General features: G+C 35.4%; 1 protein-coding gene across 2 annotated transcripts in view; it reads left to right on the forward strand.

The window, feature by feature from the left end:
* The window catches only part of B3GLCT (beta 3-glucosyltransferase), a 46079-nt gene that overhangs the window by 16628 nt on the left and 13092 nt on the right, over positions 1–16359 (forward strand). For both annotated transcript variants that reach the window (XM_066544885.1, XM_066544887.1), the window contains 5 exons: positions 8287–8363; positions 10636–10747; positions 12301–12437; positions 13273–13336; positions 15874–16005. In XM_066544885.1, the coding sequence (XP_066400982.1) occupies positions 8287–8363; positions 10636–10747; positions 12301–12437; positions 13273–13336; positions 15874–16005 (522 nt within the window). The remainder of the gene's footprint in view (positions 1–8286; positions 8364–10635; positions 10748–12300; positions 12438–13272; positions 13337–15873; positions 16006–16359) is intronic.

A 16359-nucleotide genomic window follows, 5' to 3' on the forward strand; every position in this document is an offset into this window, starting at 1 on the left:
TTTTTGTGTAAAATAATAGTGTGCCCTTTATTTCTTTCCTAGCAACAACTTTCTTTTTTTTTTTCCTACAAGGATTTATTCATTCTTGTATTTGCAACATCATCCACAACTTTAATATTTGCATATATTTTCCAAATCTGTCCATAAAACTACACTTTTATTATGAGGGGAGAGCTTGCAGTATAAAACCCTAATAAGAGTGTGCATTTAAGTGGTCAGTGAATGAAGTTCCTATTTCTACTTTTTTATCCATGTTAGCACCTGTGTTTGTTTTATGTTGTGTTACTTATTCTGCTTGCATACATTGCCTAGTATCAGTATGCTCTTGGTCACTTTCCTTTGTTTTTCTTTGTAATGCTTCATTCCTTTTAGGATTTGCATTTTAAAGTGCAACTACTCATTCTGGGGCTTCAATATTTGGGTGCTCCTGTTGTGAAATGCTTCTAAACTCTGTTCTGTAGAAAGGAGAGGTGCATTCAAAATAAAACCTTTTGAAAGTGGTCCAGGAAAAGTGTACAAAAGATACTGCTTAGTTTGGAAAATGTATTTCAGAGTTGTCTTAAATCTCTTCAAGGTCAGCTTGCAGGGCTTTACACATTTGAGTGACTTTTGTTTTATCTTTGCTTTCCTCCAGCTGTTCTCCTAGCTTTTTGTTCTAATTGTTTATCTTTGACTTTTTAATATGCCCTTGCTTCTCATTCTGCAAAGGTACTGGCATCCTTTTGACAATTGCTAGGCTTTGTTATCAGCAGAATTGATGCCTTGCTCATTAGCTGTAGGAACTGTAAACGTTACCTACACTTTGTGCTGGAAGGTAAACAGGATCGTTTTCCTCTAATGGATGCTCAGCAGATATGAAGGAATTTGTGGCAGTTGGATAATTCTGCACTAATGAGATCTTTTAAATGTTTTAGCAGTGATGAGTGGGCTGCCCTCAGCCCTGCCTTGCAATCATAGACCATTTTTATATCACTGCTTTTACCAATCAAATATGTGGTAGCTTCCTTCACTTTTTTAACGCAGAAAATAGGACCTGTCACCTCACAGAGATGTCTTGACATGTCAAAATATAAATTGACAGGCAAAATATAAACAAGACAGGGCAAAATATAAAAAAGAAATTCAGAAGTTTAAAATGCTTTAGGCTAAGTGTCTCAGCCTCTTCAGCAGCAATTTCTGCATGCTTAATAGGATTTGAACAAACCCATTTTACTAAGGTATTTCTTTTCCCTGTAAAGAATGGGAGATTGCTATAAAGAATAAGAGATTGCTTCCTCCTCCACTGTTGTTGGCTATATAAAATTGCTCAGTCATCTTTGAATAGAATGCTCTAGTATACATGAGACTAGAATTACTAAATCATCAGATTAAAATCATTACCTAGTGACAGTTGTTTTGTTCTTGTATATTCTCCTGAGCATCTATACTGGTACTTGAAATACATTCACCAAATTTCTTGCCTTGTGGAAGCTTTTTTCTACTCTCCTGTTCCTTCTCTTCTTCCCTAGTTAAAATAGGTACATTAGGTTTATTTGGCCAGAGCCTGTTGTGGGGAAGGGACCTGCTCCCCCATGGATCACACTGATTTAGCTTGGGAGACAACTGTCTCAATCTTGCTGTCAGTGAAAGATGCTTCAGGCTTTCCATTAATATAAATCTGCTTATACTGCTAATCTTGCTGATATTTAAAGAAGCATTTGAACCCCATAAATTGCTTAATTTCGTTGCTTCAATCATAGAATCATCAAGGTTGAAAAAGATCTCCAAATCATCAAGTCTTTGAATACCACCACACCTGCTAAACCATATCAGGAAGTGCCACATCTGCTCAATTTTTTGAATACTTCTGGGGATGGTGACTCCACCACTGCCCTGAGAAGCTTGTTCCAATGCTTAATCACTCTTTCAGTGAAGAAATCTGGCCCAATATCCAACCTGAAGTGTTTTTATGCACTAGTTGCTATTTTTGCTTTTAAGTAAAAACTCACTTTCCACATGAATATTATCAACTACAATTCTAAAATCCTTTCTTAAACCCATTCTAAACAAAGACCTTACTCAGACCAGGCAACATAATTATAGTGGTTCATCTTTAATATTGGCTTTCATGACTTACAGCTATGTGCTGTATACCACACATCTTTCTTTTGCATGATTGCATTTATTTAGAATTCTTGTAAACTGTGAGCTGCTGAGAAAGTATTTCTCACTGCTTTTTATTCACTCAAGTGAAGAGCAAACAAATGACACTTTACTGCAATATGTTGTTGTCATCCTAGGCTACTGTCTTATTATACACATCTGTGGTAGCATTTATAATAAGCACTCAAAACTTTTCCAGATTTTTTCTACACCTTTTTATTTGTCTTGTTACACAATAAGGTCTGATTTGTTAATTTGCACACAGTACTTGCTGTGGTTTTTTGCACACAGTACTTGCTTTATTTTTTTTGCTCTTGATTTGTGAAAGCTATGGCCTTTCACTGAACTCTCTGAAATTACACATAATATATTATGAAAACTCAGCTCTTTTTTAAAATGATAACCAGGCATCTGAGAGTAGAACAGAAGTAGAAATTCTCTCTAATGGAAAATAGTACATTATACTTTATTACTTTGGGCTTCCTGAGGAGCAAAGATTATTAAAAACTGTGCCTTATGAGAATCATGGGTTTTGTTGTTGTGGGAGTTTTTTACACCTTATTGTGGCCTTTCAGTACTTAAGGGGGGCTTGTAAAGAAAGAGGGGAACAGACTTGTTAGAGAGCCTGTAATAATAAGGAAAGGGTAGAGTTTTTAAATTAGAGTAGGCTGAGACTCAGCATAAGGAAGATTTTTTACAGTGATGTTGCCGAAACACTGACATTTTGCCAGAGACGTGGTTGATATCCCATCCCTGGAAACATTTAAGATCATTTTGGTTGGGGTTCTGAGCAACCTGATGTAGCTGAAAGTGTCTCTGCTCACTGGAGGGGCCTGGACTAGAGCTTTAAATTTTCCTTCCAACTCAAAACTGTTCTAGGATTCTATGAATGAAGCCTAAAGGAAGAAATAGAGCAAAAAATTAAAAGGACTGGACAACTTTGGAGAAGCTCCTAAATAACAGATATGTTAAACAGAAGCAAAGTTCTTTTACAGTGGTAATGTATAATAGTACTTTAAATCATCCATGAGTTTTATTTGAATGGGATTATTGAAATAATATTTTGTCTTGGATTCTCGGAAATGAGGCTCAGATAAAATTTATATTTGTGTCTTTAAAACATGAAAAAGAATTTAAATATGTATTGTAATTTTCAATATTTAAGGAAATTGTTAGAATATAGAGAAGATGAAGTGTTTGGTGCAATGTTTGAAGCTGGAAATTCCCAGTAAATTGTCTGACCCGCTGGGCTTAGAGGTAGGAGATTTGCTATTACTTTCTTTTACTATTGTTATTGGTATTACTTTATTTTAGAAATCCTTCAGGATGTCTACAGAATTGGCATGTTTTTGAAAATAAAGCTGTGGGGAGACTTCAGTATGTATTCCACAGCTCTACTTTGTCAAAGTAGTCATAACAGATGACTGTAAGAGCCTGGCTTATTTCACCTCCCAGGGGAAGGCTGAGAAGGCTCTGAATGTGTCTTAGGATTGATTACTGAAAAGAAGATAAGAGAGGAGGGAAAATGCTGTTATGTGCTTGAAGGGTATGTAGAGATAGGAAAACATTTCTGAGTCTGGAGCTGTGCAGTTCAGCAGCAGCAGCAGTGCTCAGGGTTTAAGGACCCCACTCCTACCCCTCAGCTTTGGGGGGAGTTTAAAAGGCAGTTTAATGAGCTCACAAAGCACAGAGATAATAAATGCAAGACACCTACACATATGAGCAAACTGGACTCATTAGGAGCAAATTCCTGTACTCTACTCTATTTTTCTCTGGTGTATTACAAGATGGCTTTTTGCTCTGCTCAGGTGACTCAGTAATATAACAATGAGCAGATTACCATCGTGTTTTGCATTTCACTGCAGTTCCGGATCTGTTTCTATGCCTGACTTGCAAAATCATGTCACACAGGACATATATAAATAATAGTGCTGAGCCAGATCTAGTGTGAGTTGTGTCCTAATAAAGTGTGTTCTCACAAAAGAATACACTTAGGGCAAGGTTTGGTTATGCTTAGAGGAAATTCAGTGAGCTACTTTGTAGAAAAACAAAGCCAACTCAGTTCTACTGGAGGATCATAGAGGATGTGACCTAGCCTGGAAATCCCATTTTAGCTGGATCTCTGCCATCCTGGGTGCATACAGAAGCCCATTTTGGCCTTGTAGTCTATGAAACCATAGCATTTCCTTTTGGTTTTACCCTGTACAGTTTTATTCTATATAAATTGCACATTTCTCCTACAGGGTTTGGTAGATTGATATGAAATTCCTTGTAGTGCAGAAAGAATACAGATACTTGTTTCAGGTTAACAATTCTCTTACTTAATTCTTTTATTCTGAATTGCCTTTTCTTTATTGGATATGCTAGTCCTCCAAGTTTTTTTCATGTTAATGTAGAGAACTTTCAATATTTAGATTCAAAAACCAGAGTTCTCTTGATGATTTAGTGTGAAATTGATTGTGTCATTAGCATATTCATACTTCAACTTGCATAAAAAATACTAGATGATTTTAAGGTACAAATGAGGCTGTGTGCGTCTTTGTCTTTGGAACTGACTTGAAAATGTGGCTCTAACCCCTTTATTCACACTTAGTTTTTCATTTGTGTAAAGTTTGCCATTGTCATCTGTAACAGGTATTGCTGATCTCACTGTGCTGATAGAGTAGGTGGTATTTGGAGTAAAAACATCTCATACTGTATTTCAGACCACAAGCAATTTCATGTCTTGGTTTTGCCCTTTAAAGTCAGCTCAGTTGTATAAGTGGGGAGAGTAGTTTCTCAGTCTTCAAAAAGTGGTTAAATTATGTTATTTATATTTCAAGATACTTTACTTGTGTCATATGTAGAATGTTGGTAAGTGTGAAAACTCATGTGGTTTGTAACTGTGGAAACAATAGTTTCAAGCTAGAATAACCTGTGAATGCAATACAAGACATGGGTGCATTTGTAGGAGAGTTTTATGAGATAGGCACAGTGTGCAAGTTACATTTCATTACCTTGACTGCACGTGCCCTTCCACTCCTCAAAGCTGACACCAGATACATTTTTCTTTTTTGTTCTGTCCTTGTACTGAAGATGGAATAAATAAAATGAATAGGTCAGACCAGTACCACTAGGTTCAGAGTAAAAATGAGAAAGGAAAAGCAGCAGAAGTGCTTCTGTATTTTTGAAAGTGGCTGTTTTAGATCTCTAGAGTGTGTTTTAAGCATTGCCTTTATTAAATTAAAATTAATGCATGGTTAGAGGTGAGTGGAAGGAGAGGATCCTGCAGGACATGTATTTTCATGTTTTAGAGGAAGTTGGGTAGAGAAAGAGAGCAGGTTTATGACAACGTCAAAGAGACAAGATACCTTGTAAGAGTATTGGATTAGCTCAAGAGAGTGCTTTTTCTTTATCATCACTCCTTTGCTCTGCACAAAGTAAATAGAGTATAAGGGTACAGCTACTTAGATTATGTAATTTACTTAAATCTTTTGCATGGGTAAATGCTGCTTTTATCTAAAATTAATCCAGTTTCAGCCTTCAGTGTAATAGAGACACTGAGTATATTATTGTTAAACTACTATTTTCTTTGTCTTTTGTGCATTAAATACATGGCTTCCTACAAATACTAGCAGGTTTTGTATGCGTGTAAAAATAAATGTTCTTGTAAAGACAAAGGTCTGCCCTTTATCTTCCTATCTACAGCCCCTTAAGTAAGCATAATTTTGCGGTTTTACCATAAACTTATATTAAAAATAAAAATAAAAAAATAAATCCAAGTAAATAAAGTCAATAAAGATAAAACTATACCCAAGTAAATTTTTCCCATTTTCACATTTTAGTGAAATACAAGGTGTTGAGAATACTATGACTAAGATTTGCCACTTCCACTAAAAGCTCTGAACTTTTGTTTTTTCAGTAAATTGAAAACAAGCAGAAACATATTTGTTGGGTTAGTTTGAACTGGAAGCATAAATCAGAAATGCTGATTTTTGAGATGCAGGTGAATATCCTGTTACAAATTGGAGTTTTTGCATTGTTTCTTTTCAATTTGGGTCATTCCAATAGCATAAATCCTTATTTTTGTGTAAGATTAATGCACTCCTGAGAGACATTATTATGTTATTCCTTAGAGCAGTAGAGATGTTTTCTTTAGTACATGAAATGTGGAGGTTTTATATGTTTCTAGATGCTTAACTTAGGTGCTTAACTACCCCTAAAAAGGATTTAAAGTAAACTTGACAGAGTCAGAAAATAGTGCAAACTTTATCTTAGAGCTTTTCTTAGAAAATAAATTATTTTTGTGTTCACGTGTGAATTTTATGTTAATGGCATGATTCAGAAAAAGCATTCATCAATCAGGAATGTTTGGCACATACAAGCTGTAAGTGGAAAAGGATTAGGGCCTAGAGAGACAGGTGGACCCCTACAACTCATGGTCCTTTCTCTGGTTGTGGGAATACAGACCTCCAAACACAGATACACGAAGCCTCCTGCCCAGGAATTAGAAATGTGTCACCATCATATTTTCTGGAAAAATCTCTTTGCCTAGGATTCTTCTCCTGGGAAGCTGAGAAGGCTCAGAGAAAAAGGAAAACAATATAATCTCATTTGCTTCTCCTGTGTTTTGCTGCTTTGGAATGTGGTTGGAGATTGTTTATCCAACAGGTGGTTGTTTCCTTGGTTTCATGTCAAGTGTTTAGACTTAATAACCAGTCAGGGTCAAGCTGTGTCGAGGCTCTGGAAAGAGTCACAAGTTTTTCTGTAGTATCTTTCTAGCCTTCTGTCTGTATCCTTTTAGTATTCTTTAGTATAGTTTAGTTTAGTATTCTTTAATATATTCTAGTACCATAAAATAATAAATTAGCCTTCTAAGAACATGGAGTCAGATCCATCATTTCCTTCCTGCCATGGGACACCCCGCTAATACAAGAGAAATGGAATTTAAGGAGAAGACAGGACAGACTGCAGTGATCAGAGCAGGCCATGGCCAGACAAGTGTCCTGCCCAGCAAATTGTTAAAAGTGACCACCTCCCTTTTTTCCCTGTACTTACCAATGATTTTTTCCTCCTTGTCCTGGTTTCAGCTTGGATAGGGTAAGAGGAGGGTTGAGTGAGCAGCTGTATGGTGCTTAATTTCCAGCTGGGCTTAAACCACTCCTCAAACACCATGATCCCTCTTTTCCTGACTTTGTGCTCTTTCCTAAGCATCTCATGTGACATTTTGTGCCAACCCAAAGTGCTGTTCCCCTGAAAGCTGTGGTGAGTCCCATGCTCCTGTGGGCCGTGAGCCCCTGTCAGGCTGTCAGGTGAGCAGGGAACCTCTCCCTTATCTTTAGCTGGTGTCACACCTGGACAGAATGATGCTGCAGTGGGGGATTGCACTCACTGATGGAGTAGGATACTGCCTGTGTATTGAGGGATGTATCTGCATCCAGCTTTCCACATGTATTACAAATTGTGCAGTTTGGTTTATGGGAAGGCTGCGTTTAAATGGTGTTCTCTTGGAAACTACCTCAGAATTCTAGCTTATCTGCTAGACACTGGGATCTGCCACATCAAAGAAGTTTCAAGTAACAAAAGAGCAAAGGAATTTTTGAGTATTTTCCTTTGTAGGAAAGCTTCTTTGATCTTTCAGGAAGAAAAAAATGCTAACTCCTCATTTTGATTTTTCTGTAAATCCTTTGGGTTTTGTGGTGATGTTAGTGTGACAAGTCAAAGCTCAGCTGAAAGCAAAGAGTGTTGGAACTCTCACTTAAGCTGTGTGTAACGTGATTGTCCAATGGAAGTCTTTGTAGAACACCCTTCATTATTTAGAAGTATTTCTTCGTGGGATTTTATAGTATGGCAAGGAGATTACTATGATCTGTTGATTACATGGGTTCTTATGCAAAGCATTGAACTCAAAGTCTGTTAGATGTATAACAAAAAGACAATTACAAAATTACACGTTGGAAGAAGCACCATCCCTAACTTGCAGCTCACCTTGTTTCATACCATCCTAAGTTATCTATTCTTCAGGGCTGCTTGCCAGTCAAAACCTAGAAACTAACTGGAAAACTAATTAATTATTCCAGAATAATTTTTTAAAGATTGATTGATGTTTAGGAAGACAGTACATATAATTCAAGTTTCATGGGAATATTTTTATTTTTCTTAAAGGAATTGCCTACGGTTCTGCTTATACATCAGATCGACAGGCATGAAGGTGCATGGACAATATTGCCATTAATGACAGAGTAAGTGTAATGAATGCCAGTCATTTTCCGAAGTTTTTGTAACCAAGAATATATGTATTAGTTACTCAGACCTTTGTTTTCAGAAGCAAAAAATTTTTAATGAGAGTTGCAACTTTATATTTTAACTTTCTTACTGTACTTTTTTTTTGTTTTATAAAGCAATTTTCTGATAAACTTAATTAAATCAGAGAAGCCTATTTAAAATAAAAGAACAGTAATAATAGAATTTAACTGAGCAACAACCTTCTTCAAATCATGGTGCATTTAAAAATTATTAGGGAAGTAAGCTAGTCTAAAGAAATGGCCTTTTTAAATGTGTATTTTTCTATTTGGTCCCCACTTCTTACAGTGTAAGGAGTGAGGTATTACAGAAATTTACATCTTTCAGATTACTTGACTGAGTGAAGTAGAATAAATGAAAAAAAAATGGATCATAATACTTGTTTTCGGTTTTTATTGCTTATAGAGTTTGTAAGAGGCCGTATATCTCTCTAGTGAGAAGTTTTAGGTTTCACTATCTTTTTAGATGCTTATATGGCAAATTTTCATATTAGTATGATAAGAAAAGACAGGCAGTCTCAAATATCTTTTCTTCTTAGTTTATGCAGGTGGCTCCAAGGAGGACATGCTGCATTTACATGGTAGTATCTTGCAAACTGTCAGGAAATTGTTTTAGTAATCCTGAAGCTCCCTGGTACTGAAGACTATCTTTTGCCTGAAACTTGCATTTGAAATCTGCAGCCTACTGAGTTTTAACTTAGTTAATATAATTTATTAGATGTATTCAGGGTGAGGTTTTTATGTCAGAGTGGTTGCAGGACAGGATACTTTTCCTTCTGCTTTCCATTACTTTGTGTGTAGAAAAATGTAAATAGTGCTTGTATAGCAGCTGTCTGTGAGATATATGTAAACTGTGAAAAATAGCAGAAGAGATTTGAAGTAAATTGAAAACTGGAAGATGATGTTCAAGCTATCAATCATCTTCCCTGCTTAGCTCCTGTTTCAATGACCTTGTGGTTCCTCTTCTGAATTATTTATGTCATGGTGACAGGGTTTACAGATACAACTCTTATAATATAGCAAAACTAAAAGAAAAAATACAAATGCTCATTTGTGTGAGAAAGCAGAAGCAGATTATTTAGAAATCAGAAGAGGAATCTTAAGTAGAGGATTTCCATCTTGAGATTTTTGGAATATGAGTTTCCTTGTGTGTACTGTTTTGGAAATGAAAACATGGAGTTTAGAAGTATGTTGATGTTTTGAAGTTTGTATTGTTTTGTTTTCTCAATGGACAAAAGAGGAAGAAGGGAGTTCAGGCCATCCTGTAGCAGGTGATGATGCTTTTAATTGTGATATAAGATGCATCTATATCAGAAAATTGCTTCCAAAGAATAGATTTCTCAGTCCTGTATCTCTCAGCTACATTTTTAAGGAGGTCTCTAAGCAGTTGTGAAAAATTTTAATTTTTAGTTCTTGGGCACAGGTTAAGTTGGACAAAATATTTAATTTCAGAAGATTACACTCAGTGGATGTCTCATGACACAGTATCCTTACTGTGCCCCGAAGGCCTGCTACATTTCATCTCATTCAGCAGAGAAGAAATCCCTTTTTTAAAAATTATCCAAAACAGGATCTTACCATGGTATCTCCAAGGTCTCCTTGCAGTCTGAACTCTGTGCTCTGAAGTCTCCATAAGACTCTCTTGGAGGTCTTAAGTACTTAGCCTTCGGAATCATTCCCAAAAGCCATGCAAAGGAAAGTGGAAAAATAAATATAGTAGGGGTTTTTTTTCCATTAGGATGTTATTAATTAATATGGCTCTGTTTTGATGAGTAGGGTAAGAATTAAGGCTAGAGGAACAGAGAAACAGGGAATGTCATTTTTCTGAAGGAGTTGGGAATCCTGCATTGAGATTATTGCTATCTTTGAGGATTCCCTTCAGTCTGTACAGGTTCACTCTACTGGAAAAGCTAATGAAGTTTTTACATTACATTTATATTTTGTACATTTCTGGATGGAAATTCTATATGTATCTCTGTTCCCTTCTTTGTGGAATAACTGTTTTTTTTTATCAATAGATAGCAGCAGAGTCAGTATCTTTATCCATTCACAATAGTCCTTTGATGTGTAATTCTAAATCAGTTGTAAAATTTTTCATTTCTCTGTAAATGAAGAATTGATGACAAATTATTTATTTTGTGGAATGTGCCTTCAATTTGCCATTTTTGTTCATAAATCACCTTATTAGTAAAATGTTTCTTTCTTTTTTTAGCTTCTCTGTTACCTATGGTAGGAACTCCTCATGGATTTTCTTCTGTGAAGAAGATACAAGAATACAGGTCATAAAACTGGTAGAAACACTCAGAAGATTTGACAAGTCCAAGGTGAAATAAAAATTTAGAGATTTGACTTTCTTTTTGAATGAGATTGAGTGTGTTTTGCCAAATATTGGAAAAGATGTGTCCAAACACCTCAAAACAGGGGTATAGATTTCTGTTGCTGAGGCTGAGAGCAAGGTATTTAACATGAGGCAGTACAAATGCCTGTATAGCTGTTGAATAACTGTTAAAATTGAGCAGAGAAACCATTTTTCTGTGAATAGCCTGAAAATTATGTACCATAAATAAAAAGATTAATATAGTCGGTTTTGCCATCCCTTCTCCCCATTTTCCTCTCTGTTATAAATTCTGATTATCATCAGATGGAATGACTGATGTTAGTTTGTCTCTGATGTAAAGTAGTAGGGTTTTTTCCTTGCATTCTGTTTCTGATCTGTCTTGGTGATAAATATTCTGTACCTGTTGGAAAAAAAACAACACCAAAAGACTTGCACAACAAAATAGAAGTACAGTCACCAAGGAGCAAAGCAAATTTGGCAATGCAACTGACATGAAAGGTGCTAATATTTAGAATTTTCAGTGTTCAGAAAAAAACCCCACCTTGGTGTCAGTCCTTTGCTTGTAATCAAAGAAGCCAAAATCTCCTGTGTGAAATATGTTTTGCTTCTTTATTGTAATTCTGCTTCAGGACTCACTTTAGCATACTTACTTCTTTTTCAGGCACATGGCCATGTGTTTTCTCACAGTTCTTTTCTAAAATGGCAATAATAATAACAATTCAGAGGTCTTACCTTTTGAAACACTTGGTCTTCAAAACAGAGGACTGAATATATTAAGACTTTTGGAATCTCCTTTTTTTTCTGTTTAAGAAACATCTACTTGTAATTGATATTCTTAGAATAGAAACATGAACATTTTTGTTCTAGATGCTGTCCTTTTGCCAGTTCTACTCTCTCCTTTGCATTGCATACAGAGTCTAATAAAATAACAAATTCCAACCCACAATAAAAGGAGATAAAACACTTTGATTTTGTACATAGTAACTGTCATCTTAGTTTAACAGTCCATCCCTGGTTGCTTATATACAGTAGTAGTCCATCAGATAGGAAATTCAAGGTGATTTATATCAGAGCTCCTTCAATATTCATTTTAAAGTCTCAGCAGTCTGCAAAATAATAAAAAGTTGGTATACAGGTGGCCCAGAGAGATTGTGGAATGTTCTCAAAACATGACTGGACAGAGTCCTGGGCAGCCTGCATTGGGTGATCCTGCTTGATTCCTGGGCAGTTGGACTAGGTGATCTCAAGAGGCCTCTTCCCACCTCAGCCATTCTATGACTCTGGGATTTAGTGTTCTTTGAACAGGTGGAAGCCAAGGCATGTTCTGGAGTTTGAAAATACAGCCTGTATTTGTTTTCAGAGAACAATTTTTAGTTTCATTTCTCACCAAGTACAATTTTTGTCCAGATTATTAATTGTGAACAATGTGCTTCCCTTGTTTTTGTTTTCAGGTTTGCTTTATTCAGCATGAATGCAGTCATCAACCTCACTAAAGGGATGCTGTAGATGAACAAAATTGTTTCCTATATTCCTTTACAGGAGTGGTTTTTAGGTAAAGCATTATATGATGAAGAATCTACAATAATTCACCATTATGCCTTTGCTGAAAATCCTACAGTCTTTAAATTTCCGGATTTTGCTGCTGGTTGGGCCCTTAGCATTCCACTTGTTAACAAGTAAGAATTGAATTTTAAGTCACTTCCCATTTATTTGCCATTATTCTACACATTCCAAGTATAATCATTATAAACACTTCAAAATTAAACAAGAGTGCAGAAATAGATTTCTTTATCATTGCTCTGCATGTGATTTATTTTGCTTCACTCCGCCTACATCAAGTAGCTAATCCAATACTAACTGTTTAAGTAGTTCAATTTTGTATTGTAATTTTAAGAATGTATTCTCCCCCAGACAGTGGTTTTATTCTTGGGTTGTAGAGTGGCTGCATTGCCCTCTAGAAGTGTTTCTCATACTGTACAGACAAACTACATATTTATTTCTGCTTAGACTCTTAGGTGCTTTCAAATGAGTTTTGAAAAGTTCATAGATTTCAGAAATTGAATGTGTTGTACCATAGCAAAGATCGATGTCCTCATGAATTGAAAAGTTCTTAAACACTATGCTTTGAAATACACAGAAAGATAATATTGTCTATAGTTTGAGATGCTGATCAATACTGAGCTTCAAATGTGCTGCTGCTTTTAATCTGTTGCAAATTTTATGCCAGACTCTCTACCTTCTCCAGATGAGAACTTTCTTCTTGTGTAGGAAGAATGTATCAAAGTGTGTGTGTTGAAAATTAATGTTAACATCATGACATTGTCAGATTTTTTTAAAAAAGGATTTATATGATAAATACAAGTTGCTTCTTGAGGCAATAAATACAGAAATGTGATTTATTATTATTTTTCCCCTTATAAGATGGTCAGTAGTACCAGCCACACTTTCCTGCCTGCACTAGTAATTGGGGTTTTTTAATATGTTTAAGTTTCTTCATCTCTAATTGCATAGGCTTGCGAAGAAGTTGAAGAGTGAACCACTCAAATCAGACTTTACAATAGATTTAAAGCATGAGGTAAGCAGTGGTGTGATGAAAGAAAAAATGGTCTCAAAGTTACATATTTGAATGGTGTTAAATCATAATGGAAATAGAGATTATTCTTAAACATTGCTAAAAAGTTTGACTGCAATGGCATGTTAGATTTCTTTTCCTTCCTTTAGAATATTGCAATACTTTAGAACTATATTTTAAGCACAGAAAAATTTATTAGTAAGCTTGCACTCATATAAGAATGCATGCATGGTTGTATATATTAAGGTATCTTCTAAGGATTTTTCTGTTAGGAAGGAGGGGGACTTCCAATTCATGAACCATAAGCTGAGGTGAGTAGTAGCTCAATTCTAGCCAGTCTCACTTTCTGAATCAGACTCTCAGAGATAAATATGGTGGGGTTTGCATTAAATACTCTGAGGAATCTACCTTTGTGTGAACAAGCAGTGCTGCAACTTGCAGCTTGGAAGTCTGGAAAGACTTCTTTTTGTCTCTGGTATGCCACACTTTCAAAAGGTTGGCAGAAGGTATTTCAGACAGTGAGTGAACTGACTGAAAGGAACATGAGAAGGAGGCTCTAAAAGAGTCTCTGTGCTACTTTTTTGGAGGCCTTTTTTATTTTTTCTGCATTAAAAGTGTTTGTGCTGTCCAGGGTTTTGTACTGTCCCCAAAGTGAACTTCTGAACTAGGGGTTCAGAAGTAAGTAGGATGAATTTGGAATAAGCTTCTGGCCTGAAATAAGAATATGATTAAGATTCAGATAAGGAATGTGAAGCAGAAGGAAGGAAAAATGGGATTAAGATTTTGGCCTGAAATTGAGTGACCCTGAAGTAGTTTTAATTATTTTAACACTCCTGAAAAGCATCTATAAATTTTAGTTCTGGTCCAGAAAAAAAAACACCTTTGCATAACACTACTGCTGCTTTTTCAGATCTCATAATGGTCATAGACCTCCTCATCTACAACATAAATCTATGGTGTATTTATAGAGTATAGATAAGTAGCATATTTAAATAAATTTGGTTTTATGCAAAACCATTCTTTTATATAATTCCCCCTCATTTTCTCAAAAACAATTGAATCCCTCTCAGCTTTCATTTTTGCTGTGAGAAACAAGACAGGAAGGTGTTTTCTTCCTCTTGTTAATTTTTCTCAATGCAAAACCTTGGGCTTCACAATGTCATTTTATTTTAACATTATTTTTCAGACAAAATCATTCATATATTCCCAGTATGACAGTCTATCTCAGCATTAAAAAATATCTAAACATATTGTCATAAAAAAAGATCATTAAGAGCCACTTCTTTATGTGCCACAGATTGCTTAGTAAGAAACAGTTAAACACTCAACCAACAAAATTACATCCACTTATTATTCTGTTAGCAGGTCTTTGCATATGTTTTATTTCAAATTTATTGCCATTGATGACCTGCTTCAGCCCTGGAGTTACTCTTTCTGCACAGTCTCATGTCTCCCTAGAGACAGTTTCACTCCCTCTCATTTATTTTATAAATCACCATCTTCTCTGTCTTAAATAATTTTTTTGTCTATGCTCTTCTTGTGTGAATCGAGATTGACAACAAATCAAAGAATATAATCTGTTGTTTTTTATGATTGTGTATAATCTTAAAGTTTATAAGAAATATTTTAGTTTCAGGGACTCCTAATGACATACACCTCTAGTCTTTGGTATTTTATTGTGTTCTGCATCCTTTTTGTTATTTCTTTTTTGTTTGTGTCACCTTATTACTTTCCAAGTCCCTATTCCTTATATCTGTAACATTTATATCACTTTCGTATCTTGCAGATGTGGTAAAGTGTTTTTGTCATGCTGCTGCTCATTTGTAGGTTGTTGAGTAGACTTTTTGTAACTGTACAATATTCCCTGCATATTCCCTGATGCCTATGCAACGCTGGAATTGAATAACAGAATTTTTTATACATCTAGCATTAGGTCTGAACTAGCACTAAGACTATTTTTGTCTTCTTGTTGTAAATATGTTTCCATGTTTTATTAACCTTGTGTCATCCTGTGCTACAACCCAAAATGGCACTCTGACCTCGCTTCTGAAATCAAATAGTTTCACACCATTCTAAGGCTTTCTATTGAAATTTCATTTTTCAGTGGGAGATTTTAGCACATTGTGAATTTTCATAAATAATTAATGATAAGTTACAGTTGTCAAATACTCTTTGTTGTCTAGGAGCATTGCTTCTTTGTTGGTTCATGTGATAGATATTAATTCTGAATATCTGAAATCTGAACTAATACAATATCTGAAATCTGAACTAATACTAATAGATTAAAGGACCCAGGAGCACAAGTACTGTTCTCTATCCTTCCACTTGGAAGGAGTGACAGGAAGAGCCAGCAACCAATACCTGGCTCTGAGCATGGTGCCACCAGGAGAATATGAATTATTTAATCAACTCAGGAACAAATCTGCTACACCATCCCACATCTTTCACTTTTCTTATTCTTTGTTAATATGGTTTCTTTGTATGCTCTGAAAAATTTTATTTAGTTTAATTACTGATTTAGATGTTTCCAATTTTGATAGATTGCCCTGTACATTTGGCAGAAAGGGGAAGGACCACATCTTACTCCAGTGCCTGAGTTCTGCACAGATGATGTGAATTCGTATAAGGTTGATCACTGTGCAACAACTTTCAGTAATTTTCTGCCACTTTGTGTAAGTACAATATTTTAAATACCATTTGGTTAGTAAAAGTAAAACTCTTACTAAAACATGTAATACTTGAGTTCAAAAATCTCAAAACTTGAGAAAATATTTTGAAGTAAACTAAAAAAAAACCCAACAAAATAGTTTGTTCTGACATTTATCTAGGATGTAATTTGGATATGCTTTCAGACTTCTGTGGCACAGAATATTTCCTGGCAACTAATATTGTCTATGCTTTAATCAGTCTTTATACCACAATGTTTGGTTGGCGCATGATCTATAAATTATTTATCCTTACACTCCTTACACAGTGAGATACTGAAGTATAGATGATCTTTTTTTGTTTTTTCTCCACAGATGGGA

The sequence above is a fragment of the Molothrus aeneus genome, chromosome 2 (genome assembly GCF_037042795.1).
Source record: "Molothrus aeneus isolate 106 chromosome 2, BPBGC_Maene_1.0, whole genome shotgun sequence".
NCBI lineage: Eukaryota > Metazoa > Chordata > Aves > Passeriformes > Icteridae > Molothrus > Molothrus aeneus.